General features: G+C 53.3%; 1 protein-coding gene across 1 annotated transcript; it reads right to left on the reverse strand.

The window, feature by feature from the left end:
• ATP6V1B1 (ATPase H+ transporting V1 subunit B1) lies at nt 1-26407 on the reverse strand. The gene is made up of 14 exons (XM_082426044.1): nt 26164-26407; nt 19254-19309; nt 8184-8282; nt 7881-7974; nt 7215-7292; nt 6222-6361; nt 5220-5321; nt 4563-4660; nt 3452-3575; nt 3155-3305; nt 2833-2915; nt 1878-1982; nt 1552-1681; nt 1-1461 (listed from the first exon to the last, which is right to left on the reverse strand). Exons 1-14 carry the CDS (start codon nt 26279-26281, stop codon nt 1298-1300), a joined length of 1542 nt encoding a protein of 513 aa, XP_082282170.1. The 5' UTR covers nt 26282-26407; the 3' UTR covers nt 1-1297.
• Between the last annotated feature and the right edge of the window lie 938 nt (nt 26408-27345).

A 27345-nucleotide genomic window follows, 5' to 3' on the forward strand; every position in this document is an offset into this window, starting at 1 on the left:
TATTGTATGATTCCATTTATATGAGTTGACCAGCATAGGCAAAGTTACAGAGATAGAAAGATTAATGATTGTCTTGGGCTGGGGAGGGGGCAGAAGAGTGGTTTGAGAAGTGATAACTTGGGGTACAGGGTTTCTTTTTAAGGTAATGAAAATGTTCTAAAATTGATTGTGGTGATGATTGCACAACTCTGTGAATATACTAAAAGTTGTTGAATTGTACAATTATAAATAGGTAAACTGTATGGTACGTGAATCACATCTCAATAAAGCTGTTATTAAGTAAAAACAACCCTATGTCCTGTGGACACCCAAAAGCTTTCCCTAAAATGGCTGTAAATTGTCTTGGGGATGGGAATTTTATTCTCAAGGCCTCCTTTGGTGTCAGCTCTTGATCCAAGAATTCTGGCCTGGTCCCATAACACATTGACCCAGAAATGGAACTCAGCCTTTTGCTGAAGTTCTATCTTCCCAACCTGCCCTACCTCTTAGGAAGCATTCATGACTTCATCGTAGGTGGGGCAGAGGAGACAGGAAGGGATGGCATTACAGAAGAGCAGGCAGCTTTCAAAGGAACATCAGGTATCCTGGTTTTTAGGATGCTCTTTGCCCATTTCTTAACTGGGGGGCCTTTCCTCAGCCTTTGCACACTGCCCCCACTGTTCCTCAGGCCATCTCCCCAGCAACTCCCCTCCCCGTCTGGAGCAAACCAAAATCCTTCCTAGCATCTCTTAGGCAGAGCTGTTTAGAATCAGACACATCTTTTGTGGGCTTGAGATGGTCCTTTCTATGGCCCATGAGCTCACATTCCACCCAAGAAATTTATCAAGATATTTTTTAACAAAGATAAATACCTCCCTAAGAAGAATTCTGTTGTCACCTGTTAAGACACTAATGTAGCCTTTTCTTTTTTTTCTTTCTTTTTTTTTTTTTTAGGTGGAGAGAATAGTTTAATGAACCTCATGTACCCCCCGCAGCTCCAACAATTATCAGTGTTTTGCCAATCTTGTATTTACATGAGATAAATTCTTGGGAGAGGACGGTGGTACTTTTAAAATACAAATGCTCCTATCAGAACAAGACAGAGAATATAGGCTTGACCACCTTCTGTTTCCCATGTCGGGGAATCCAGGGAGAGGACTGGAGCGTAGGAGCCCCCCATAACCTGTGGGGGGCTGAGGGTGGGCACGGAGCGATGGGTTAAGGTGTGAGGACCAAGACGATGGGGCGGGGCGTGTAGATCGGGCGCCCGGCGAGGGCGGTGCCAGGACCTGGCTCCGGGGCCAGGCTTCCCTCGGGGCTAAAGCGCCGTGTCGGGCTCGGGGTCCGGCGGCGCCCCCTCGCGGGAGTAGAACTCATCGATAATGTTCTGCGGGATGCGCTTCAGCATCTCCTTGGGGAAGATGCGCAACAGCTTCCACCCCAGGTCCAAAGACTCGAACACCGAGCGTTTCTCGTAGGGACCTAGGGACAGAGCAGGAGTGTTAAGGGTGTGTGCGCGTGTGGGTGTCGGACTAAGGGGGTTGCTGCCTGAGCGCCCCCAACGCGCCTCACCCTGGTTGATGAAGTTCTTCTCAAATTTCTGCAGGAATTCCAGGTAGAGCAGGTCCTCGGAAGCGAGCGCCTCCTCCCCCACCACTGCCTTCATGGCCTGCACGTCCTTCCCGACGGCGTAGCAGGCATACTGGTGAAGGGGTGAGGGGGTCAGCGGTCACGGCAGGCTTACCGCAGGAGTCCCATGTTCCCCCATGTGACTGTGCGGCGACCCCGAAAGGGGAGGAAGTTTTTTCTTCCAGGAGAAAAGTTCGTGGTCCAGCTAGGGCTCCAAGCTCCAGCTTCTGAAACTAGCTTCCCCACCAGCCCTTGGGCTCTCTCCTTACCAGCTGGTTGGAGACATCTCCATGGTCCTTTCTCGTCATGCCCTCCCCAATGGCGGACTTCATCAGCCGCGACAGGGAAGGGAGGACATTGATGGGGGGGTAGATCTGGGCGGGGAGAAGAAGGCGTGTCAGAAGGCAGGGTCCAAACTTTCTCTTCTTTCCCACCTCTACTTGTCTTCCCTCCCCCTGTGGTTCTCAGGAGACTGGTCCTTATTCATCCCACAGAGAGGTCGGCTGGTCACACCCCGCCCTCCTCTATCGCCCACAAATTCTAGGGCTTGGGTATACAGGTGTCTACATGTGCGCACCTAGACAGGAGAGTGGAGGGGGGAGATGACATGACATTAGTTCATGAAAGTCTCGCTATTTCAAAACTTCTGATTATTTGGACAAAAGCCAGGTAGAAACTTAACAGTTCATAGTTGCAAAGAAAAGCTGCCAAACAAAGAGGAAAGAGTAAGGGGGTGGCCTAAGATGGGACAGACACATTTACTAACCCTTTGGTACATTATTCACCACCTACTTGTGTCAGTTACCTATTGTTTTTGTTCACCAAAGCAAATTACTAGAAAGGAAAGAGAAATGATATTTATTTTGTATCTATGAGCTGCTAGATGCTTTCTGTGGGCCAACTTATTTTATTTTATTCTCCACAATGCAACTGTGTGATATATATTATCATTCCCATTTTATAGATGAGGAAACCTAGGATCAGAGAGATGCAATGATTTTCTCAAGGTCCCACATCCAGGTAGGCTGGATTCCACCCAGACTTGTCTTCTGTCTGGGAACCAAACAGTCTTCCTGGGGATTATCTCCTGTTAGGGGTTAGCCTTGTCTGGCCCCTCCTCATTCACTGGGAGATGAAGTACAGGGGGCGGTGGGACACTGGTTATTAGTCAGTGTCCTTGGAGACGGTGGAGAGAGCAGGAAGTGGGTAAGGAGGGGACAGTACCTGTCTGTTATGAAGCTGTCTGTCCACGTAGATCTGTCCCTCTGTGATGAAGCCCGTCAGGTCTGGAATCGGGTGGGTGATGTCTGCAAGGAAAGGCACTGGTGTCAGTGTAGATCCTGGTCTCCACCCACTCAGGGCCATGTAGGTTCTATTCCCTCACGGGAGTGGGTGATCGGGGGAGGCAAGGAAGGGACAGTGTCTACCCTGATGGAGGAACAGAGCTACTGCACATCTGTATAAAGAAGCATGGGTCCTTTAAGTGTCTGGGTAGGATGGGAGGGCAGGAGGGCTGCAGAGGGTAGTGGGCAGGGAGGCGGCTCACCGTCATTGGGCATGGTGAGGATGGGGATCTGAGTGATGGATCCGCCCCGGCCCTCCACGCGGCCTGCCCGCTCGTAGATGGTGGCCAGGTCTGTGTACATGTACCCGGGGAAGCCTCGGCGCCCGGGCACCTCCTCTCTGGCAGCTGAGACCTGCAATATTCGTGGGCCTCGGGGTAAGAAAGGGGGCAAGAGGCTGACACAAGGAAGGGGAGTGGGGGGCTCATTGACCATGAGGAAAGGGGTGGGGACAGGCCTGTGTGGGCCAGCTCTGGGCGCAGTGACTACAGCCCCCTCACCTCCCGCAAAGCCTCTGCGTAGGAACTCATGTCCGTCAGTATGACCAGCACGTGCTTCTCACACTGGTAGGCAAGGAATTCAGCCGTGGTCAGTGCCAGGCGCGGGGTGATGATCCTCTCGATCCTGCAGGTACGGCCAATGTTTAGAGAGCCTGGAGGCCCAGGCCTGTGCTCCATTTGGCCCCAGTGCTGAGTGGGTGGTGAACTGGGAAGCTGGTACAGTGCACAGCAGCAGAGGACTGGGTAAGATGAGCCCCAGGCCCCAGCCCCCAGATCCAGGCCATGGTTCCTGGGAGTGGGCCCTCAATCACGTCCTGCTATTCAAGGTAGGAATGAGCACAGAGGCTGGGACGGGCAGGGAGCCGGGTGAGAGAGGGACAGGCAGGGCCAGGAGTGACTGATGAGGAGGACAGTGTCCCTCGCCCCCCAGGGCACCCGAGCTTGGGTCAGCTGGAGCGCTCACACACTCGGTGTTCTCGGGGTTCTTTCCTTACTGTTCCCCTCACTATTCCTTGCTGGGCATGGGTCAGAGGCTGGCCTGCCCTGGCAGCCCCTTCCACTGGGGGCACTCCAGGCACCCTCAGTCCCCGGGCTCTGTGCCTGTGGCACTTTTCTCTGGTGACGTTATCTGGGCCCCCTGAACTCTGCTACCTGCTTTGAGTTCCTTCTGAGTACCTTCAGTTCCCAGGACAGTTTATTAGATTTTTTTTTTTCATCACCTAACCTACAGATTTAAACTCACATTTTCTCAACTTTTAAAATAGCAGTTTTTCTAAGCGCATGCTTTAGGGAAATATCTCTTTAGTGGTGACCTTGTGGAAGTGAGCCTCGGAGGAGGAGCCCTGACTTGGGATGGCGGCTGGATGCAGGTTGTGGGCAGGGCGGAGGGGCGGCAGGTGGCAGGCGGGCTGTGGCCCAGCTCCCTGTCTCTCCGTGTGCTGTCCCTACCTCTTCCCCAGCCTCGGTGGCCCCATCTCCACAATGAGGGGTTGTTCTCCCAGCTCTGGCCCATGGCTGTAGTTCTGGGATGCCTGAGACCTGGTACTCTGGGTCTTGGAAGGGGACAGGGCCTGCTGCCTAAGGGCAGTATGGGTGCCAGGGGACGGCTCACGTGGGGTCGTTGGCCAAGTTCAGGAAGAGGCAGACATTGCCCATGGTACCATTCTGCTCGAAGTCGGACTTGAAGAACCTGGCTGTCTCCATGTTCACCTGGACACACAGCAAGGAGGGCTGGAGGCGGGGCCCAGGCTCCTCCCATCTCTTCTCAGTAAAGCCTATTGACTGACCTGCTAACGGTCACTGGGGTGAACCTGGGGCTTGAGAGGGCAGGGGCTGGGTTTGCTGCCCAGTCCGGGATAGGGTCTCATCAGATCCCCAGAGAGAGGTTCAGACTTCAGACTCAGCTCTGCTCAGTGCCACCCCTGCCCCTCACCCTACCCGCTGCTTCCCTGCTAAACTCCCCGTCCCTGCCTTGGGCCCTCTAAGGGCTCCCGGGATCCCCTTTCTGAAGCTGTCTTGTCTCCCTAATTTCCCTCCTCCCCCAGCTGTCCTGGGCTCATCTCATAGCTGCCGTGGCCTCTGGGCTTCTGTGGGGCACACACTGCCCGCTCCTCCAGTCGTGCTCTTGCCTCTCTCACCAGAGAGGCTCCGACTTTGACGGCTTCTCAAGAAGAAGGATAATGCCTCCCCCATAAGACTGGGTGTGCCAGGGGCCAAGGCTGCCTGCCCGTAGCTTCCAGAACTTGCCAATCGGCCCAGCCCGTCTTACCCCCATGGCTGCAAAGACGATGGCAAAGTTGTCATCGTGATAGTCCAGCACGGCCTTGGACTTCTTCACCAGCCCAGCCTGGCGGCAGATCTGGGCAGCGATCTGGGGATGGGAGGAAGGACATCAGAACCAGAGCTCGAGCCAGCCCACTGAGGAGCATGGACAGGGTAATTCCCAGCCCATCCTCCCGCCAAGGCCTTCGGTGGGAGGGACCCAAGGTCAGCAAGGTGGAAGGGCTGCCCCGGGTCCTACAGCTGCTCTCAGGGGAGGGCTGCCTAATTCTGTGGCACCTGAGGACCCAGGGTGCCTGTCATGAGGAGGAGGGCGGAAAAACAGTTCCAGAGAGCAACTGCCTACCACGGGTTAGGGGGAACTTGGCCCTTCAGAGTCCCCTCTGCCCCCCAGCCTCCTAGGGGTATCTCTGGGGTTTGCCCCAGCCCTGCAGCGTGTGAAGATCCAGGATAAGCATGTGTGTATGGGGAAGGCAGGGACACTAATCGCTCTGAGCGTTTCGAGGGTGAGCCAGGGCGCATCTGGGAGTAGAGGAGTGGGGGTGGTCGGGGGGGGAGCATCTAGAAACCTTGTCACACCAGCTGCTCTGGGAAGAAATGGGCTGTCCACTCTGGGTAGAGGGGGTAGGGCAGGAAACCTGCACAGGGAGGCTTCAGATGGCAGTGGGGCTGGCCCGAGGTGGGGTTCGCTCAGTGCAGGCAAGTAAAGACCATTGCAAGGACCAGTGGTAGAGCCGTGGGCTCAGCTGCTCAGGACATTCAACACTGAGGCTACCCGTGGGCTCTCTCGTGAGCCAGTGAGAGCCCCACTCACTCAGGATGGAGGCTTGGAGATCTGTCTGGGGGCCCTAAGTCCCTGAGCTGCCAGGAGACAGCTGCTGGTGACCCCAGCCTGCTCGGCCCAGGAGGCCTTCCTTGCTGGCCCACCAGCCCCTGCCTCTGCTCCGTCCCTTCCCCTTGGTCGTGCCCACAGGCCCCTCGACGTCCTCACCTCATTGTGGGGGAGCCCAGCTGCTGAGAAGATGGGGATCTTCTGGCCACGGGCAATGCTGTTCATGACGTCGATGGGCGAGATGCCCGTCTGAATCATCTCCTCCGGGTAGATGCGGTCGTGGGGGTTGATGGGCTGGCCTGGGAGACGGTGACCATGGACCCTGCTCAAGGGTCCAGGCCTTGCCCGCCCTCCCCCACCCCTGCCCCAGACTCCGGAGCACCACTGTTTAACAGAATTTTCTTCCGTGATGGAAATGTGCTCCAACTGCGCTGCCCAAAACGTAGCCCTGGCCACGTGTGGCTATTGAGCATGCACAATGTGGGATTTTTTTAAAAATTAATTTATTTTATTTTTGGCTGTGTTGGGTCTTCCTTGCTGCGAGCGGGCTTCTCCTTGCGGTGGCTTCTCTTGTCGCAGAGCACTGGCTCTAGGCGTGCGGGCTCAGTAGTTGTGGCTCGCGGGCTTAGTTGCTCCGCGGCATGTGGGATCTTCCCGGACCAGGGCTCGAACCTGTGTCCCCTGCATTGGCAGGCTGGTTCTTAACCACTGCGCCACGAGGGAAGCCCCACGATGTGGTTTTGAAATGAGCTTTTATTTCATTTGAATTAGTTTGTATTTAAATAGCCACAGTCCAGTGCTCCCTTGGACGGTGCCACCCAGGCACATTAGAAGTGGCAGGCAGGTGGATGCCAGAAGGCAGGAGAGTGAGGGTCTTGGGCACCTGGGGAACTTTGCACAATGATGATAGCATTTTATAGGAATGGGACATGAAATGCAGCTGGCCCCAGACAGAGCGGCCTTTGCTGCTCTCGTATCTCACCTGATCTGCCTGTTAGTATGACCAGTCCTGGGGGTGAGCCCTGGGCAATGGCCCTGGCCTTTATCTGGGGCAGAATTTCCAAGGGGCGAGGTGACAGAGGCAGTGACTGGGGTGGGGAAGGTAGTTGGGGGCTGGGTCCCGAGAGCCGTCCCGAGCCTTCGGTCACTTACCATTGATATCCAGGAAGTCCTCTGCCATGACCACTGGCCCCTTGTCGATGGGTTTGCCAGAGCCATTGAAAACCCGACCTGGGAGTGGGTGAGAGGGGATGGGTGATGATCAGGAACGGCTCTGGGTCTCACGGCTGCTCACCCTCCACACCACAAGCTCTCACCCAGCCCTCGCGTCCCAATTGCCCCATGTCCCCCTCCCCTCAGCCCTTGGTTACCCCCAGGGAGCTGGCTACAGTGACTGCCTCCTTGGCGGTCTTCCCTCCTCTCCTGGAAACCTTTACAGGCAAGGCCTTGGCCCAGGAAAATGACTCTAATGGGGAGTTTTAGGGCTGGAAGGAGGAGGGCCAGGTATGGCAGACCTTGGGAGAAAATTAGGGGATGTGCAGTTCGTTTCAGCTTGACCCCAAATAGATGGTTACCTCCTCTGCCTCTAATTTATTGAAGCTGCCTGCCTCATGTATTGAACACCTGCTCTATGTCAGGCCCTGAGCTGGGGTTGGGGGTCAAAGACAAGGCACAACCTCTGACCTTAAAGGGCTCCCAGGGGAGGCAGACTAGGTAAAGAGGCAATGACAGTGCGGTGTGCTAGGTAAGCACTTGGTCAGGGAAGCTGGGCTGGCTGGACAGAGGGACGCCCTCACCCTGCCCATCCCTACCCCTCACCCAGCATGTCCTCCGACACTGGAGTCCGTAGGATGTCCCCTGTGAATTCGCAGGTGGTCTTCTGGGCATCGATTCCAGAGGTCCCTTCAAACACCTACAGAGTAAGAGGTTAGTCAGTCTAATAAGCAGTTTGCTGGAGAGAACGGGGCCTTCCATTCTAGGCTCCCTTTGTGTCCAGCTCCGGGCAAAGCTCTCTCAGGGGAAATAGAACATTTTCTGTCTTTGGAGTTTATAAGATAGTGTGGAAACTTTGTGGATTCATTCATTTATTCAACCAGCCAACATCTTATTGACACCACTTACCTGAACAATTGCCTTGGTCCCAGCCACCTCAAGCACTTGCCCGCTCCTCTGAGTCCCATTGGGGAGGGTGAAGTTGACGATCTCAGCATACTGGGCAAACTGGCAGGAGGGGAGAGCAGCCCAGAGTGTCAGTGAGACCAGAGGTGAAGTCCCTGTCTCCTCCCCAGACTTCCTTGACCCAGTCTCAAGCTCCTTTCTCCCATCTTGTGCCCAGATACTCTTGGAAATGAACTTCAGGGACTGGTAAGTGGAAAGTTTGAATTCTGTTTGGGAGGCAGTATACCTGGGTGGGTAGGAGCACCGACTTTAGAGTTGGAAGACCAGGGTTAGAATTGAAGCTCTGACACTTAGAAGCTGTGTGACCTTGTGGAAGTTACTTAATGTCTCTGAGCCTTACTTTCCTCATCTTTAAAATGAGAATAATACTAACACCTATTTCATAAGGCTGCTGTGGGGAGGAAATATATGGAAAGTCATTAGCTGGTGCCGGGACCTTACAACAGCTCAATAAAATGTAGTAGCTATTATGGCTGTTTAGGTCTCCTGACAGCAGCGTTGCTTCTGCCCCTGTGGACTAATGGTGAACACACTGGCAAAGTTCTCTCCTCGGCTCCCAGGTGTCCCCATCTACCAGTGGCAATCTTTCCCTAGCCGTGGGGCTGGGATCAATTCACATGTAGTCCTCACAGGCTTCAGGAATAAAAAGAATCAGGCAATCGCTTTGCTTTTGGCTAAGATCAAGTGAAGTATTCATTCTGATCAGTGTAGAAAGCATCAGGCTGCCATGTGGAATATATAAAGAAATCTTACAACTCAACAATAAAAAGACAAATACCCTATTTTAAAAATGGCAAAGGATCTAAATGAAGATAGACACGTGCGCAATAAGCACATAGATGCTCAACTAATTAGTCACTAAAGAAACGCAAAATCACACAATGAGACAGCACTTCACACTCATTAATATGGCTGTAATAAAAAAGACAGATAATAACAAGTGTTAAGGTTGTGGAGAAACTGGAACGTTCAGACACTGATGGTGTGAATGTAAAATTGTGTGGTCACTTTGGAAAATAGTCTGGTGGTTTCTCAAAAGGTTAAATATAGAGTTACAATATGACCCAGCAATTCCACTCCCAGGTGTATACCCAAGAGAAATGGAAACACATGTCCACATAAAAACTTGCATATGAAGGCTGATAGCAGCATTATTCATTATAGGCAAAAAGTGAAAATAACCCAAATGTCCACAAACTGACAAATGGATAAACAAAAGGTGGGATATCCAGGCAGTGGAATATGTCAGCTTTAAAAAGGGATGAAGGGGACTTCCCTGGTGGCGCAGTGGTTAAGAATCCGCCTGCCAATGCAGGGGACACGGGTTTGAGCCCTGGTCCAGGAAGATCCCACATGCCGCAGAGCAACTAAGCCTGAGCACCACAACTACTGAGCCTGTGTGCTGCAACTACTGAAGCCTGCGCGCCTAGAGCCCATGCTCCGTGACAAGAGAAGCCACCGCAATGAGAAATGAGAAGCCCGAGCACCGCAAGGAAGAGTAGCCCCCACTTGCCATGACTAGAGAAAGCCCGCGTGCAACGCAGCCAAAAATAAACAAATTAAAAAAAAAAAAAGGGACGAAGTACTGATCCATAATACAACATGGATGAACCTTGAAAACATCATGCTAAGTGAAAGAAGCCAGACACAACAGGCCACAAAGTATATAATTCCACTGATATGAAATGTCCAGACTGGTCAAATCCACAAAACAAAATGATTAGTGGTTGCTGGGGACGGGAGGAGGGAGGATTGGGGGTGACAACTAACGGGTTCAGGGTTTCTTTCTGAGGTGATGAAAATGTTCTGGAATCAAGTAGTGGTGATGGTTGCACAACTCTGTGTATAGACGAAAACCCACTGAACTATACACTTGAAAAGAGTGAAGTTTATGGTATACACATTATAACTCAATTTTAAAAACCAATCAGGGGCTTCCCTGGTGGCGCAGTGGTTGAGAATCTGCCTGCCAATGCAGGGGACACGGGTTTGAGCCCTGGTCTGGGAGGATCCCACATGCCGCGGAGCAACTGGGCCTGTGAGCCGCAATTACTGAGCCTGCGCTTCTGGAGCCTGTGCTCCACAACGAGAGAGGCCGCGATAGTGAGAGGCCCACGCACCGCGATGAAGAGTGGCCCCCGCTTGCCACAACTAAAGAAAGCCCTCGCACAGAAACGAAGACCCAACACAGCCATAAATAAATAAAAAATAAATTAAAAAAAAAAACCAATCAGGCTGTCCCTCCAGGACCACAGGCAGCAAGTGGGTAGGTGGATGTCTGCCTCAAGGGAATCCCCGAGCTCCGCTGTCTGTGTGTGCTTCAGGAACCAAGGTCTAGATGAGGCTATGAGCCAAGCCAAAGAAGCTGGGCTGGGAGAGCAGACGCTCCCAGCTGACACTGGTCCTCAGCTCTGGTCAGCACCAGGAGAGCTAAGTCCTCTACCTGCACCTCCTTCCCAGGGGAGGTCCTGGAGAGAAAGCATAGCATCGCCCAGGCTCCCTCACCTTGCTGCCCATCCACCTGGCTTCCTTGATTCACTTCAGGGGTAAGTCATAATCTTAATCCAATAAGAATAAATGGTAAAAAAGACTGCACCTCTCCCTGCAATGTTTCTAATATTCTGGGAAATTAAAGTACTCCTCTAAGTTACTCCTTGGACATTAGAGGAAATCAAAACTAAAATCACAGAAGAAATAGAAAATAATGAAAAGGATATCACTTCGAACACATCAAGCTGTACCATGTTTTCTGATCTTAATCAAAGTCAGTCAGAAATCAATAACAAAAGGATAGTTAGAAAAACTTCATACATTTGGAAATTTTGAAACGTTCTAAATATAGAAAAACTGGGACTTCCCTAGTGGTGCAGTGGTTAAGAATCCGCCTGCCAATGCAGGGGACATGGGTTCGAGCCCTGGTCTGGAAAGATCCCACATGCCGTGGAGCAACTAAGCCAGTGTGCCACAACTTCTGAGCCTGCGCTCTAGAGCCCATGGGCCACAACTACTGAGCCTGCGCTCTAGAGCCAGTGAGCCACAGCTAGTGAGCCTGCGTGCCTAGAGCCTGTGCTCCACAACAAGAGGAGCCACTGCAATGAGAAGCCCGTGCACCGCAACGAAGAGTAGCCCCTGCTCACCACAATGAAGACCAAAGCAGCCAAAAATAAAATAAATAAATTTATCAAAAAAAAAAAAATGGTTTCCCTGGTGGCGCAGTGGTTGAGAATCTGCCTGCCAATGCAGGGGACACGGGTTCGAGCCCTGGTCCAGGAAGATCCCAAATGCTGCGGAGCAACTTGGCCCGTGAGCCACAATTACTGAGCCTGCGCGTCTGGAGCCTGTGCTCCGCAACAAGAGAGGCCACGATAGTGAGAGGCCCGTGCACCGCGATGAAGAGTGGTCCCCGCTTGCCGCAACTAGAGAAAGCCCTTGCACAGAAATGAAGACCCAACACAGCCATAAAAATAAATTAAAAAAAAAAAAACTTAAAAAAAAAAGAAAGGCTGTGGAAATATTCCAGGCTAAACAGACATGATGATTAAATGTGATACCAGGCCCTAGACTGGATCCTATACTGGAGGGAGAAACATGCTATAAAAGACTTTATTAGGTCAGCTTACAAATTGGAATATAGATTGTAGATTAAAGTATCAGTGTAAATTTCTAAAGTTGATAACTACTGTGGTTGTGTAAGAGAATATCCTTATTCTTCGGAAATACACACTAGAGTTTTGGGCATAACTTACCCTCAAAATATCTAAAAAAAAAAAAAAAAAATTAAGCACACACACACACACACACACACACACACATGCATATACACTCAGAGCAATGATAGAACAAATGGGTAGATGGATATTCCTTGTACTATTTTTATTTTTGCAACTTTTTATAAATTTGAAATTGTTTCAATAAAAAGTCAAATTAAAGTATGCCAGTGGAAAAAGAGACATGATTCCCTTTATTTGCAGATGATATTGTATATCTAAAAAACCCTAAGAGGATCTAGTTAAAAACAAAAACAACCCCACCCAGGATTAATAAGAGAATTTGGCTGTATACAAGATAAATATATAAAAATCAATCTCAGATTATTTTCCATTATGTTATTTTATGATATTGAGTATAGTTTCCTGTGTTATAGAGTAAATCTTTGTTGCTTATCTATTTTATTTAAGTAGCTTGTACCTGTTAATCCCACACTCCTAATTTATCTCATAATCTGAAAATATATATATATATAGGGCTTCCCTGGTGGTGCAGCAGTTAAGAATCCCCCTGCCAGTGCAGGGGACACTGGTTCAAACCCTGGTCCAGGAAGATCCCACGTGCCGCGGAGCAACTAAGCCCGTGCGCCACAACTACTGAGCCTGCACTCTAGAGCCCATGCGCCACAACTACTAAGCCCACGAGCCACAACTACTGAAGCCCGCGCTCCTAGAGCCCGTGCTCCGCAACAAGAGAAGCCACCACAATGAGAAGACCGCGCACCACCACAAAGAGTAGCCCCCGCTTACCGCAACTAAAGAAAGCCCGCGTGCAGCAATGAAGACCCAATGCAGCCAAAAATAAATAAATTTATTTTTAAAAAAAGCTTCTCATTAAAAAAAAAAATATATATATATATAAAACTGAATCACTTTGCTGTATACCTGAAACTAACAATATTGTAAATCAACTATACTTCAATTAAGAAGAGTGTTCCCCCCAAAAGAATCACAGAATATTAAAACGTATCATTAAACAAAATTTATGCAAAAAGTGAAAAAGAAACAATCTCTTTTTTTTTTTCTATTCCAGCAGTAAACGGAAGAGGAAATGGAGAAAAATATTTCATCCACAATAGGGCCAAAACCCATAAAATATCTGGAAATAAATTTAACAAGAAAGGTACAAGAAAATAATAAAATCTTACTAATGGAAAGAAAACAAGCCCTGAACAAATGGAGAGCAATAGTGTTTTCCAAGACAGAATGACTTACTATCATAAAAATATAAATCCTTTTCAAAAGTATATAAATTCAATGCTTTCCCAATGGATTGTTTCTCCTGGAACTTGATAAAATGATCTTAAAATTCATGTAAATGTCTGAGAATATCCAAAAACAGTTATGGAAAAGATCAGGGGTGGAGGGCTTGCCTTGTCAGATATTAAAACGTGCTCTAAAGCTGCTGAGGTCAAATGGTCAGTGTTGGCGTGAGGCAGATGAATGGAGATGTTGAAAGGCTAGAGTCCAGAAACAGATCCCAGATTTTAGGAGACTATTAGAGAACAAATGTGGCATATAAGTTCATAGGGAAAAAGAATTTATTGTACAAATGGTGCTAATGCACTGGGTATCTATCCCTATCATAAACACAAACGCATTCCAGGCATATAAAAATTTAAATATAAAACTAAAACAAACAAAATACCAGAAGAGCTTTTCTTCTTTCCTTTTTTATGGAATAATCCAGTTAAAAGCTGGATAAGAGAGACATCTTTAAGCAAGATAAGAAATCCAGAAGCCATAAACAAAGAAATAGAAATCTTTGATAATATAAATATTTGAAATTTCTGTATGGCATACCATAAACAAAGGTGAACAATAAACAAAGCAAAACGTACAACTCAATGTGTAGGAAACGGTCACAGAGGAGGAAGTGAGATCTCAACAGATAAAAAGATACTCAACTCCACTAGTCATCAGGGAAATGCAAATAAAAGCAAGATAGGACTAATCTTAACCATTAGGCAAAATTACTGGAGAGCACATATTCAGTGCTGGCAAGGATGCTGGGAAGTGGGTCCTCTCATGCATGGCTGGTTGGAATATGAATTACCACAACCTTGCTGGGCAAGCAATTTTGCTCCAAATTGTCAGTATCTATTAAAAAATAAATATACACTTTGAACCAGCAATTTCATTTTGGGGGAATCTATCCTATAGCAATAAGGGCACCAGTATAAAAGGGATATATATTGCTATACTATTTGTAATAGCAAAACCTGGAAACATGCTGATTGTCTATCAAAAATGGAATACATCACGGTACATCCACACCACGGTTATGTGCAAACCATAGTCGCTATCAAAAAGAATGAGTAAAATGTGGATCTACTGACATGGAAGAAATACTCGATACATTTTAAGAGACTAACACCAACGTAAACATCTAACTTGCTTATATTTGCCCATATACAGCAGGATATTTACATTGGTTATCACAAGAGGTTGGGAATAAAGAGGTTAGGGGCAAATAGTTAACTTTGTGTCTTTTATTTCACTAGTTACAAAAAGCGTGTTTTGTATGTGCGTGTAATTAAAATGTTAAAAAAAAAAAAATGGTGGGGGGTAATTCCCTGGCGGTCCAGGGGCTAAGACTCCGCGCTTTCTCTGCAGGGGGCCGGGGTTCCATGCCTGGCGGGGAACTAAGATCCGGCAAGCAGCGCAGTGCGGCCAAAAAACAAAGGCGGGGTAGGGGAACATGTTCAAGTACAGTGACGTCGTTGTCACCATCATTATATCCCCTGCTGTCCACAAACCAGTAACCTTCAGGGCCAGGGAAGAGGGGTGGATGGCTCAATTCCCCAAAGGGGTGTGAGCAAGGTGGGGTCCTCCCCCCAGGGCTCCCTGAGACCGGAGGTTGAACCTGAGACAGGAGGATTCCCAGCTCTGATAGTCACTGAGAGAAGCTCTGGCTTGGGCCCCTCCTTGTCCTGTGAAGAGGATGCCAGGAAGGCCATCTTGTTCCCTCCTAAACCACTGTCAGGCCCCGCTGAATGGGGTCACTGGGGGAAGGGGCTCGCCCCAAGAGGAGTGCTGAGGTCTGCGGAGGGACTGATGCCGGACAGCCTTTGGTTTTACAACCACAAGAGGGAGCCCAAGAGCAAGGGCTGCGAGGCCCCGGGAAACAAGTTAAATACAAGTCCTGGCTCCAACCCCTCTTCCGCTCTCTGTGGGCCTGTGTCTCTCTCTCTCTGAAATGGCCACTGGCCTCATTGTCTGGGACGCAGATGGGGGGCTGCTAACCTCAGGAGGAAAAATGCTGGACGGAACACCGGCCTGAGCGGGCCCCAAAGCAATTAGGCAGTGGGCCCAATGAAAAACAGGCAGCAGGCTGATAAAAATCTATCCTTTGGGAACTTCCCTGGTGGTCCAGTGGGTAAGACTCCACGCTCTGGGAACTAGATCCCACATGCGTGCCGCAACTAAAGATCCCGCATGCCGTAACTAAGACCCGGCACAGTCAAAATAAATATATTTTTAAAATTCTCTATTACCTTAAAAAAAAAAAGCGATCGTTGGTATGTGGGTTTGTGTGGGTGATGGAGAGGGGAGAAGAGGTGGCACACTGTGTGTCCCTGAAAGATGAAACATCACAGAAAATCAACTTTAAACAGCAGAGAGGTTACAGCCAGATAGGAGGAAGAACTCTCAGAACCATGGCGCCCAAGCATGGAGGGTGTTGTCTGGAATCCTTTAGGAAGAGAAAGCCAGTTATTTTTCTGGTGGAAAGGGTGGGTTTAGCCACTTAGAGCAGTGTGAGCAGCGGGAGAATTCCAATGTGCAGCAGTGAGCTTTTATTTATACCCCGTTTCCCAGCCGCAGACCTGATTCTCTCAGCTCTCATTGTTGGTTACTAAGAGAATTGCAGGGAGTGTGGATTGTTCAGTGTAGCCCACCTCCTCTGCTGGAGAGTCAACCGAGTTCCCAACGAGCCAGGGGTCAGGCACAGGGGTGCTGTCGCATCCACTCAGGAGCCTGGGAAGTCCTTAGCAAGCCTGGCAGGACTGGGACAGGGTGTGCTGCTTCCAAGGCTTCTCCCCCTGACAATGTCCAGGGCAGTTTGGGAACTCCTCTTTGGAAATTGTTTTTGGAGCTGATGCACACAATTTTGAAAGCTTTTTCCCTGAAGAGTTTGGGAGCAGCCACAGACATTTGGAACCAAGACTGGTGGGTAATGTGAATCTCCAACAAGGGCCGGTTTGAATCACAGAATATAGCAGGCGGAAGATCCTCTAGAACAGCGGTACCAAGGGTGATCCAACCCTCCTGGCCGCACTGGCCACCGGGAGCTTGTCAGGAATGCACATTATTGGGCCTCAACCCAGGCTGCTACCTTAAGAGGTTTTCATACAATTTCAAGGCCCTGATTACCTGTCTAAGAACTTTGGATCTACGCAAAATTCTTCCCCCCAATATTTTTCCATTTGAGAAGGATGGAAGCAGAAAGCGTTGTTGCCTGTGTGATTCAATTTGGGCAGAAGGTGGCGCTATAGGGACAGAATTGTGGCATTTTTGCCCAAGCAACTCTGGAACAAGGAGTGTGGGAGAGTGGAGAAGGGTGCATAAAGGTGCCTTCGTCTCCTGCACTTATGAGACTGTCAACTTCTGATTCCTTTCCTTCCCTCTGCAAGCCCAGGATTTTCTGGGTGTCTCCATCACCCAGTTACTCTGTTCTACACGAGTTACCGATGTGTCCAATAATCACAGAACCATAGCCTGGGAATCTATCTCCAGTTTCGTAGTCCAGCCCCACCTTACAGCTGGAAAATGGATGTCTGCATAGGTACTGACTCTCTATACAGAGTCCTATATAGACTGACAGGGAGTGTGGCAGAGGTGGGCAAAGGGGCATGAGATTCACCAGCTGTTTATTTAATCAGGCATATTAGCGTTTCCGCATTCCAGGCAGGGCTCTCGCTAGCTGTTCTCAAGGAGGAATAATAACAACACATTTGGGCTTCCCTGGTGGCACAGTGGTTGAGAATCTGCCTGCCAATGCAAGGGACACGGGTTCGAGCCCTGGTCTGGGAAGATCCCACATGCCGTGGAGCAACTGGGCCCGTGAGCCCCAACTACTGAGCCTGCGCGTCTGGAGCCTGTGCTCCTCAACAAGAGAGGCCGCGATAGTGAGAGGCCCGCGCACCGCGATGAGGAGTGGCCCCCGCTTGCCGCAACTAGAGAAAGCCCTCGCACAGAAACGAAGACCCAACACAGCCAAAAAATATAAATAAATAAATTCCCTCCGAAATACCTGGTGGTTTCTGTTTAAAAAACAAAAAACAAAAAAACAATACATTTGTCTGATTTGATCCTCACAACAATCCTATTGTCATTTTTTTTTTTTTTTTGGCCTTGCTGCAGGGCATACGGGATCTTAGTTCCCCAACCAGGGATCAAACCCATGCCCCCTGCAGTGGACATGCAGAGTCTTAACCACTGGACCACCAAGGAAGTCCCCTATTGTCATTTCATGGATGAGGAAACCGGGATTTACAGTCCTAGACAGATGGTTCTCAGACTTCAGGGAGCATCAGATCACCCGGAGGGCTGTGAAAACAAACTTCTGGGCCCTCAGAGTTTCTGATTCTGTCAGCCTGGTGTAGAGCCCAAGAATCTGTATTTCTAACAAGTTCCCAGGTGGTGCTGATGCTGCTGATCTAGAATTGACGGGTAGTTAATAGAAAGGGTGGGATGGATCTGGGATTAAAGTTCAAGAAGCCTGAATCACACGGTCTGGTTCCGGTGCGCACGTGCAGACCAGCTCCGCCACACTTCTTCCCAGGGCGTCCCTGACACTAATGGGCCCAACTGTGAGGTCTCCATGAACTTGGAATCTGTTTTCCAGAAATGAGTGGGTCTGATCTCTTTAATATAGTTGGCTCAGATTTTGACAGGCCCATACTTATTCATGCTCTCATTCATTCATTCATTCACTCACCCTTCCTTTGAACAAACTGAGCCCCCATGATGGGCTAGGTGTTCAGTAAAACTGCAACGTGGGGCTCTGGGAGCTTGGGATTTATAGACACCATCCAAGTCCAATAGGAGGGCACATTGTGGTGGGCGGGGAGGGGCAGGGAGAAGACATGCGGCCAGGTGATGACCAAATGCCTCGATGGATGTTGCCAGCAAGACAGTACACAAAGCCGAGAGCAGGGTCAGGCTCACTGCTTCCAGGAGAAGGTGAGTCAGAGGAAGAGACGGGGGTGGGGGGGTGGGGGTGGGGGGAGAGGTAGTGGAGAAGGCAGAGTACGCGCAAAGGCCCAGAGACATCAAATGGCAGCTTCACACAGAGACAGTGTGGGTTTCTAAGTGCGGAAGGGAGAGTGATGAGATGTGGAGAGGTATGCAGGACCCTTATAGGACAGAGGGCCTGTAAGGTGAAGCCATGGGGAGACCTAGTGAGTTTGGAGCAGCAGAGGGAAGGGGTCAGGGCTGCATGGCTGCAGGGTAGAGGATGGGAGGGCGCCAGGCTGGGGCCCTAGAGGCCATGGCCATGATAAGGGTGTGGTGGGTGGGAGACTGCCGACAGAACATGGGCCAGGAAGGGAGGAATCAATGTGGCACCCAGATTTCCAGTTTGGGGTTGGGTGGCGTGGGGCGGGAGACAGGGGCGGAACTGGTTGGGGGGGAAGCAGAGTGATCGGGTAGCTCTGCAGAGCTCTTTACGCCTCGAGAATCCCCAACCCGGGACTCAGAATACTGCCAGTGTCTGCCATGGTCCTACGGTACCCCGAGGACACCAAGTCGCCCGCACTCCACCTCCTCCGTGAGACCCGCCTCACTTCCCGCTCAAGCTGCCGGCTCCCAGGCTGAGACAGTCCAAAGACCTTTGAAAACCTCAAGCTCTGGAGAGTTAGCTGGTATCCATCTGCCTGCCGCCTCCTCCTCTTCCTTTTAAAAGAAGACCCGTGAAAGGCAGGTGGGAGAGTCCTGCCTTCCGGGGAAGTTAGACACAGCCATTCTACTGATGAAGAAAGAGGCACAATAGCTGCAGTGCCCCTGTTCATTGCTGGTAGCAGCAGGTCTCTTAAGGCCCACAGCAGGACCCACAGAAAAGGCGGGAAAAGAAAACCTCGGGTGGCCAGGGAGGGAGAATGTGGAGGTGGGTGTCTGGGGGTCAGGAAGAAGGGGGTGGGAGCATGGGGGCCACCGAGGGGCAGGGCAATTTAGAAGAGATCAGTATAGGGGCTGGGAGCTCTGGGATTTGGCCGTGGTGCCTGGGAAGAGACAGAGGTCTTACCTTGACCTGGTCCAGCACCACCAGGGGCCCATTGACGCTGCACACGGTCCTGTAGGCTGGGGGAGGGGTGGGGGTGGGTGAGGGTCTCACACCGACACCCGGACAGACAGAGAGACACACACACACACACACACACACACACACACACACAAGCATCCTCCACCTTCCCTCCCTCTAAGCACCACCCCCTCCCCTCTCTGGAGCCCGGGCCGTCAGGGTCATTAGCTGTGACAGGGCCAGTCACCATTGCTGTAAGGGTCATGCCCCTGCCGGCAGGGCCCCCGCTGCCTCGGACACCTGCAGGAGGCTGGGGGAGGGCCAGGGCAAGGGCAGAGGCCCCTTGAATCCTCCCCTCCCACCCCCCAGCCATCAGAGGCCTTTCTCATCTCTGAGGCTACTTCCCGTCTGGCCTCAGCCCCCACTTACCCACTACACCCTCCTCTCTGACCCACAGCATTTTCCAAAAGCTAGAGATGTGATGAGAGCTGCCCTCCCTGCCCCTCAGCAGGACCACACTTCTCTCCATCACCCCACACTGACTGGGCACTCTGTGTGTGTGTGTGTGTGTGTGTGTGTGTGTTGGGGGGGCAGGCATCAGTGAGAAAAGTCAGCCAGGGCCCTGCTCTGCCACGAGGCCGGCCTCACTGGGCGCCTGTGGGAGCGGGGAGAGAGCAGAGCCACAAAGGAGGGTGAAGCAGATTGCCCCCGTCCTGATGGCTGGAGTGAGCCACAGATGGGGATGTGAGCTCAGCTTACAGGGAGGGACTGGGTTAGACGTCAGGAAATACTTCCCAGCTCCAGTGCCAGGGACCCCAGTAGGAGAAGCACAGACTGGCAGACAGGAAGCTTACTTTGGTTCTGTGAGGCGCTAGCTGAGGGACCCTGGGTCCTTCCATCACCCATGACCCCGGGACATGGTAGCCCTTCCCCAGGGTCCTCTTGAAGTGCCAAAGGGACAACTGGGGTGAAGGAACCTGGCAGGGCAGGATGGTCAGGGGTGTCTGTGAGGTCCCTGGGTCACTCCCAGGCTGGAAGGGCCTCCGACAGGAGAGCGGTCCAGCCCTCCTCTCAACAGGCCAGGAGAATGGGGCTCAGAGGGCTGGAAAGCCCGCCCAGGGACACAGACCCTTGTGGCAGAGCAGGGGCGGGGCCCCCCTCGTGCTTCCTATCAGACCACATGGGCTCCCACCCGCTCTCATGGTTTCAGCAGGCCTGCCGCCCAGCTGCTCCCGCCAGGTGAAGCTAAGCGAGGCTCAGTGGTCAACCCCTTATTTTTGTCAGATCGAAGTTCCTTTCCTGGGGACTTAGTCTAGGAAGACCGACTGGGCAAGGTGATCCTTGCACAGATGTTTTCTATGTTCTCCGGAGCTTAAGGACTATTAGGAAAACTCAAGAAAGCTGAGTTCTTCTCGGACTTGGGCCCAGAGCTGGGGCACTTCCCCCGCCTTCCTGCCCTCATACTACCAGCCCCCATGTGCACCTGAGCCACTCTCTTGTCCTTTTCCCACGGAGGTGGTGTCCCACCTTCCATCTAAGCCAGCCCCTCCCCGGCACTGGGAACCAGGCCCTAGAGAAGGCTGAGCACTGGGGTGACGGGCCAGCACTCCTTCTCTCTGTGGCCGTCTCATCAAGCAAGTTCTGGTATTTTCCATCTTAAAATCACGCCCTCCACCCCAATCCTTGTCCAGCGACGATCACAGCCTGGCTCCACTGCCCTCTCCCTCCACCTGCCACCCACACCTCACCTTCCAGTCTGGCTTTGCCCCTGGAAGGGACCAGGGCCTGGATGCACTCTCTCCTGCAGGTCCCTGGAAGCCCTGCCCTGCCCCTCCCCCCCACCTCTCTGGCTACTCCTCAGCCTATTTTCATACCTTTGGATGCTGAGACCTCCAGGCTGGGACCTGGCTCTTGACATCTCACTCCTGCCCTCCAAGCTCTGTTTCCCTCCTCCCTCCTCCCGTCCTATCTTCAAGCCTGCCTCTCAGATGCCTTCGCAATACTGGGCTAGGCAAATAAAGGAGGCAAATAAAACATGGAGCCTACAATTTAAAAGGGGATAAAGATGAAATAATTGCCAACTGCTCTGAAGGGAAAGAGCAGGATGGGCGGGAATGGGCTTGAACACCAGGCTTGGAGCTCATGGAGGAGGCGCCTTGCAGGAAGGGCCGTCTGAGCTGAGGCTCCAAGGTCAAGTGGAGTCATCCAGGTCGCCCCCAGACAGCTGGACAAAGGGCACATCTGGCAGAGATAAGGAGGCCCAGGGGCCCAGAGAAAGAACTCGGGGCCTTTGGGGAACAGAAAGAAGGGCAGCGTGTCTGGCGTGCACAGGCTCACTTCCCTTGTGCAAGAGGACACATCAGTTCCAAGACACGTGAGGGCGGGAGTGTCTGTAGTGTTCACTGCTGGATTCCACCTCTTAGAAGAGTGTGGGCCTATGATAGACAGTAAATATTTGTTGGATGAATTATGGAAGGCGTCACCTTGTCCCACCAGCCCATTCCCGTATTTCCCACATCAGGAACTATGTGTTCCCCCTACATATACACACACACCTTCCCATCCCCAAACCAAATAAGGATGCTGTCACCTCCTCTGGCTCCTGCCACCCCTGTGAAGGTAGAATGGAAGGGATGAGAAAGCGAATACACAGGCTAAAGGGGTTGTAGGCACAGGAAGACCCCAGCCTCCGGAGGGTGAGGGCAGAGGCCAGGGCATCAACCTGCCCACCGAGAAAATCACCAAACAGCCCTTCCTGCCCAGGGGGCATTTTGATCAAACCCTCTGGGTTACTAGGACTGTGTGAAGTAGAGAGGAGCCAGGGAGCCCGGCAGAGGGAGGGTGGAGGGTTGTGAGAACAGGGGAAGGAGCACGGGGCAGGGAGACCCGCGTTTTCAATAGCCCTGGGGAAGAGCTGGCATCTTCCTGGCCCCGTGGAGAAAATACCAAGACCAGCCAGAGGAAAGACGCAGAGTGGGTGGGCCGGGTAAGGAAATGGGGGTGCTGGAGGGGAAGGGCTCTTCACAGCTGGCTCCCCCCATTTCACAGCTTCTGCCAAGTGAAATGCATTAACCTTGACACCCAACAACTCTACCTGCCAAGGGGAGGAGCGGTGAAGGTCACGGGCACGAAGAGGGGAGCGATCTGGATGTGGGGGGCCCCTCCAGCTCCCAAGGAGGGGCTGGTCTGCGTGCGGGGAGCCCAGGCAAAGTGCTTGCCTGCAGCAGAGCTGGGTGCTCTGGCACTTCTCAGTTCTACGCAGCACGAGGTCTCTAAGTCCCCATCTCATCACACCAGCCTCATCCATAAGCTGCCTTCCCAGGATTCCCGCGGACACGGTTCTTGGCTCTAGTTGCTGGGTGAATACATCGCTCCATAGCCTGGACCTTTCATCGCAGATAATCCACTTACGTGGCCATTTCGGTTCAGTCTCTGGCTATTGCCATCCTTTGTCCGAGGCCTTGCCCTTGACTAACTACGGCAGCTCGCTGGGTCCTTTCCCCTCCGAAGTCCCACAGCGGGCACCCAAGTGGGTGCCCTGCTCTCCAGCTTGTCCGTTACTGGAGACAGATTGTGTCTCTCCCTTCAGACCAGGGTGTCTCCTCTGCAGGACTAGACAATATCTTTTCTGAGAGGCTGTCTGGTTTGGACACAGCCAAGACGGTGGCTGAGCAACAAAGGTGCCCTTGACTGGAAGCCAGGCCTTTTGTCTGCACCCACCCCCAACTCTGATGGTGTCCATCGCACGGAGTGGCAAACTGAGGCCCAGGACGTTGGCGGATTTCTCCTAGGGCCCACCGCAAGTCAGGACAGTAGCCTGTGGCACTCGAGGCTATGGCCCTACCCCAGCCAGGGGCACGTCCCTGACCCCGGAGGTGGTGCTGGAGGCAAGGGCTGGACGAGAAGACCCCTGAGGGGCACGGACACGTTGCAGACACTCCCTCCAGCTGCTCTGCCCACCCCCTCTCCATTGTCCTAGCTGACACTTCGGGTTGCTCTTCGGGCTGCGGGCCCCTCCTGCTCCCACCTCCCCACCGCCTTCCCCGGCAAAAGCTCAGCGGGGCTCCGCTAATTAGGGCCGGCCCAGCCACACCTGCAGCGTCCTGGGAGCCGGCTGAGGCGGGCGTCCATGCGTGAGGCCGGGGGGTGGGCAGGCCCGGGGCAGCAGGCTCTGCACCTCCTCCCAGATCCCCGCTGGAGGGATTAGGGGAGGGAGGGCAGGGGCGGAGGGTTCTTAGAATCGGCCGGAGACCCTGACGGTGGAACGCTCTCCGTGTAACCTCCCTTGCCTTTCGGTTGAGGAAACCAAGGCAGCCAGCGGTTTGGCACTCAGGGCCCTGGGCCATCGGACCGGGCTCCGGCCCTCCAGCCAGAATGCCAGCCCGTCCGTCCTAACCTCTGCTCCTGCGGGGCGCCCCGACCCCTCACCCCACCCCTTCTGCCCCACACAACCAGATAGAGCTCCTGCCGCCTCCTCTCCGTGGAGATCAACTCCAGCTCTGAGGAAGGCAGAGGGGGCCCTTCCTTCCCAGGGGGGATACTGCTGGGGTCCCTCCCCATCCTGATTCTACCCGGCCCCCCTTCTGCCTTAGTCCCTCCTTCAGCCACTGCAGAGAAATCACCTTTAATGCCTCAGGCCTGTTTAGTCCACCTCCTCCTCCAGGAAGTCTTCCCCTGGACCCATGCCCATGGCCAAGCGAGCTCTGGGGCTGGGAGTCAGCTGCCCCGTCCCCTGTCCCTCTGGTCCCCCAGCTCTCCTCCTAGGCTCCTTCTGCCTCTACACAAAGGTCTCCTGCCTGGAAGTAGTTAGAGTCCCCTGGTGGGGGAGGAGGGCAGAGCGGGCCACAGGAGTCCACCTGCCCAGGCCCCCGAGGAGGAAGGGGGGTGTTGGAGAAAGCCGCAGGTGCAGAAGCACGCTGAGGAATCCAGCCTCCCTCGGGCGGGGGGTGCCGGCCGGCCCCGCCCCTGGTGGACCTGTGAGGACACTGGGTGCAGCGAAAGCACAGGAGTGGCCTCTGTCTTCACAATAACATCTTTAACGCGGGCACTGGGCGAGGGGCTCACCTCGCGCTGACCCGTGACTCTGGGTGGGCTGTTGGGTGTGAACACAGTTGCCTGGCTAGGGGCCGCATGGTGCCAACGGGGGGACACTGCTGTTGCTGCTTCCAGCCGGGATCAAACCTCCTGGGCATTGGCCCCGGTGCCAGGGCTTGTGGACTATAAATAAGAGGCCGGCTGGGAGGGGATCCCGGGTAAGGTTGCACCCTGGGAGGGCACATTCCAGGGAGGAGGAAAGCCGAGCCGTAGGTCCGGACCTCAGACCCCACCCCCCACTCAGCACCCAGGCGGCTCTCCCTTTCTCACAGGGGGCGGGGAAGATGGGGGAGGAGCCTGCGGGGGTGGCCGTCACCGGGCCTGGACAAAGGTCAGCCGACTCTACTCAGGTCTCCGGGCCCGGGATCTGGACCCTGGGGGGGGCACGGTCACTGTATATTTCTGGGCCTTGGTGACCCCGGCTTTGCAGTCGGGGAGGATCTGGACCTTCGTCCTCCCCGGGCCCGCGGGGCCTTCTTGATAAATCCGACCCCACTCGCTCTCAGTTCCTCCTTAGCTGGAGTGTTCCACACCCCTCGGTGCCTGCCTCAGGCCTCAGGTGGTGGCCCGCCCAGCCGGGGCGCTGCTCCCCCGAGCCCTGGGCCTGGCTGTTCTGCTCCCGCTCTGCTCTCCGTGGTGTGGGCCCCGCCGCACACCCAGCTCTCAGCTGCCTCTCCGGACACTCCCCCTGCCCCGGTGGCGCTGGCTGGTTGCAGAGGGAGGGGCGGCCGTACTAGGCCAGCTTCTCCCCATACACACCCTCTTAGGAGCCTCTGGCTCTGCTTAGCTGGTGCCGGCCAGGCCGGTTTACTCCAGTGAACGGGGCTGTCTGAGAATTCAAGAATTCGCCACACCAGGGAATGTGACCTTGGACAAGGAAAGATGGCCGAAGCAGGGTGCTTGGTCCTGGGGACTTTGGTCCTGGGGACTTCCCGGGTTTTCTGCCCCAGACACCCAGACTCGGCCCACCCCTGCAGGACGGGCACTCGAGCCACACCCACAGACGCCCCCGATGCCCCCTCAGAAGCCCACAAGGGTCCACTCCAGCGCCCGTGGTCCCCACACCCCTACCCCTGGATGCCAGGCATAAGCCCTTCTCCTAGCTGCTCACACGGACATGTGACATCATCTGACCACATACTCATCCATGTTCTCCCCGTGAGCACACATGCTTGCACACACACACCCCCACCCTGAGTGTACAAGCATGCACACACAGTCTCACACATTTCCTTTCTGATCACACACACGCTCAAGCTGTCACATACATATTCACACACATATGTCATCACCCAAGTGAAGGTGGGAGCACACGCCCACCCAGGCACACGCCTTCCCCTGGTTCCACACCCAGGCACCCTCCCCCAGAATGCACACATGACATGACACACACGGTGTCACGTGTTCCCCATCCTGAGAATGCACACGCACTCTGCGTTGCCACATACATCCCCCAGGGAAACTTGATTATACTGACACTGAGTATTCTGGTGTACACATGCACACACCCCAAACACACATATTCACACAAGAGTGCACACACACACACACTCTTGGGGGCAGTTGGGAGCTCTCTGTGGACTTGGGGTCTCAGTGCAAGATCACTGTTGACAGGAAGGTTCCTGCAGCTACTCCCCTGCCCTTTCTTCTGGGGTACCCTGGGCTGGGGACCCCCATCCCCCCACCCGCATCACTCCGCAGGACCGAAAGCCCCTTAGGTCTCGCCAGGTCTCGGGTCCTCCGCTTTCCCTGAGGCTAAGAAGGAGGACCTGGAGACCCAGCAGCCCACCCGACCTCACCCACTGGGGGTCATACTCACTGACGCGGGGATGGGTGACGTAGTTTCGGGTGACCGCCTGCATGTGCTCTCGGGTGGCGCCCAGGTTGGAGCCACTGCTGGGGACCCCCCCGGGGCTACTGTCTACCTTTGCGGCCATGGTGAGGTGGAGGGCTGGGAGCTGAGTGCCTGAGCCTCCAATACTTCTGGCCCAGCTGGAGCTGGAGAGAGCCGGCTGGCCTCCCCATGCGGCCACCCCTCCCTTCCACCCTCGTCTCCTCCCCCGGGGTTGACTGTAAACACGGAAACCTGGCGCTTTGGCTCTGAGCTCTTCCAGATCTGGGAGGTGTCCTAGGCCACCTGGGAGTGGGAGGCTGGGGGAGGGGCAGAGGGGTAAGACAGGCTTTTCCCACCTCTGTCTGTTCCTCCATTCCCGCCCCGGCCCTGCAGCCGGTGTGAACTCAGCACTTCCCCCGGAACCTCAGGTGCTCCGACAGCCCCATGCCCCTCACATCTCCTCCTGGGCTCCCCCCCACACCCTGCTTCCGGCAGGCTGCCATCTCCTCAGGTCTTCTCACTGTCCTCCCAACCTGCCCTCACCCTGCCCTCCTTGCCCTGACCACACCTGGGTACCTCTTCCCCTGCAAAATTCCATCATCATCTTTTTTCGCACATCTATAGAGGATCATTCTTGGGCCAGCTTCAGTGCCACCTCCTACAGGAAGCCTTCCCTGGATCCTCCAGCACCCTGGATTCACCACACATCTGATCTCTTTCCTATGTCCTGCCTTTTGGGGAGTTCTCTCATTGCCACCACTTGGCTCTGAGCCCCCATGAGCTCAGCTTGTGTTGTTCCATCAGACTTGGGTCTCCTTAAGCCTTTCTGTCTCATAATATTGAGGACTCCCTGAGAACCAGGGCACGTCTCTCTCCATCTGATGGCAGGACCCTGTCTCACCTTATACTTCACCTCCAGGGTCCCAGACAGCAGGTCTGCCCTGACATTTTCAACCCAAGGTAGAAAGTACAAATGGAGCATCCCTCTTCATGCCTGGTGGCTAAAGAAGTTGTCCCCTGGGCCGTGGAGCATGCACAGGTCTGTTGGGCAAGGCATCGTGGGCACCGGTGTTTGGCTGCTCCGGTGACCTGCGTGTCTCCTTGCAGACTCAGGATCTCCCAGCATCTCTAAGGACCTCCCCAAACTACACTGCCCCACCGAGGCAA

The sequence above is a fragment of the Balaenoptera physalus genome (genome assembly GCF_965194825.1).
Source record: "Balaenoptera physalus genome assembly, chromosome: 15".
Classification (NCBI taxonomy): domain Eukaryota; kingdom Metazoa; phylum Chordata; class Mammalia; order Artiodactyla; family Balaenopteridae; genus Balaenoptera; species Balaenoptera physalus.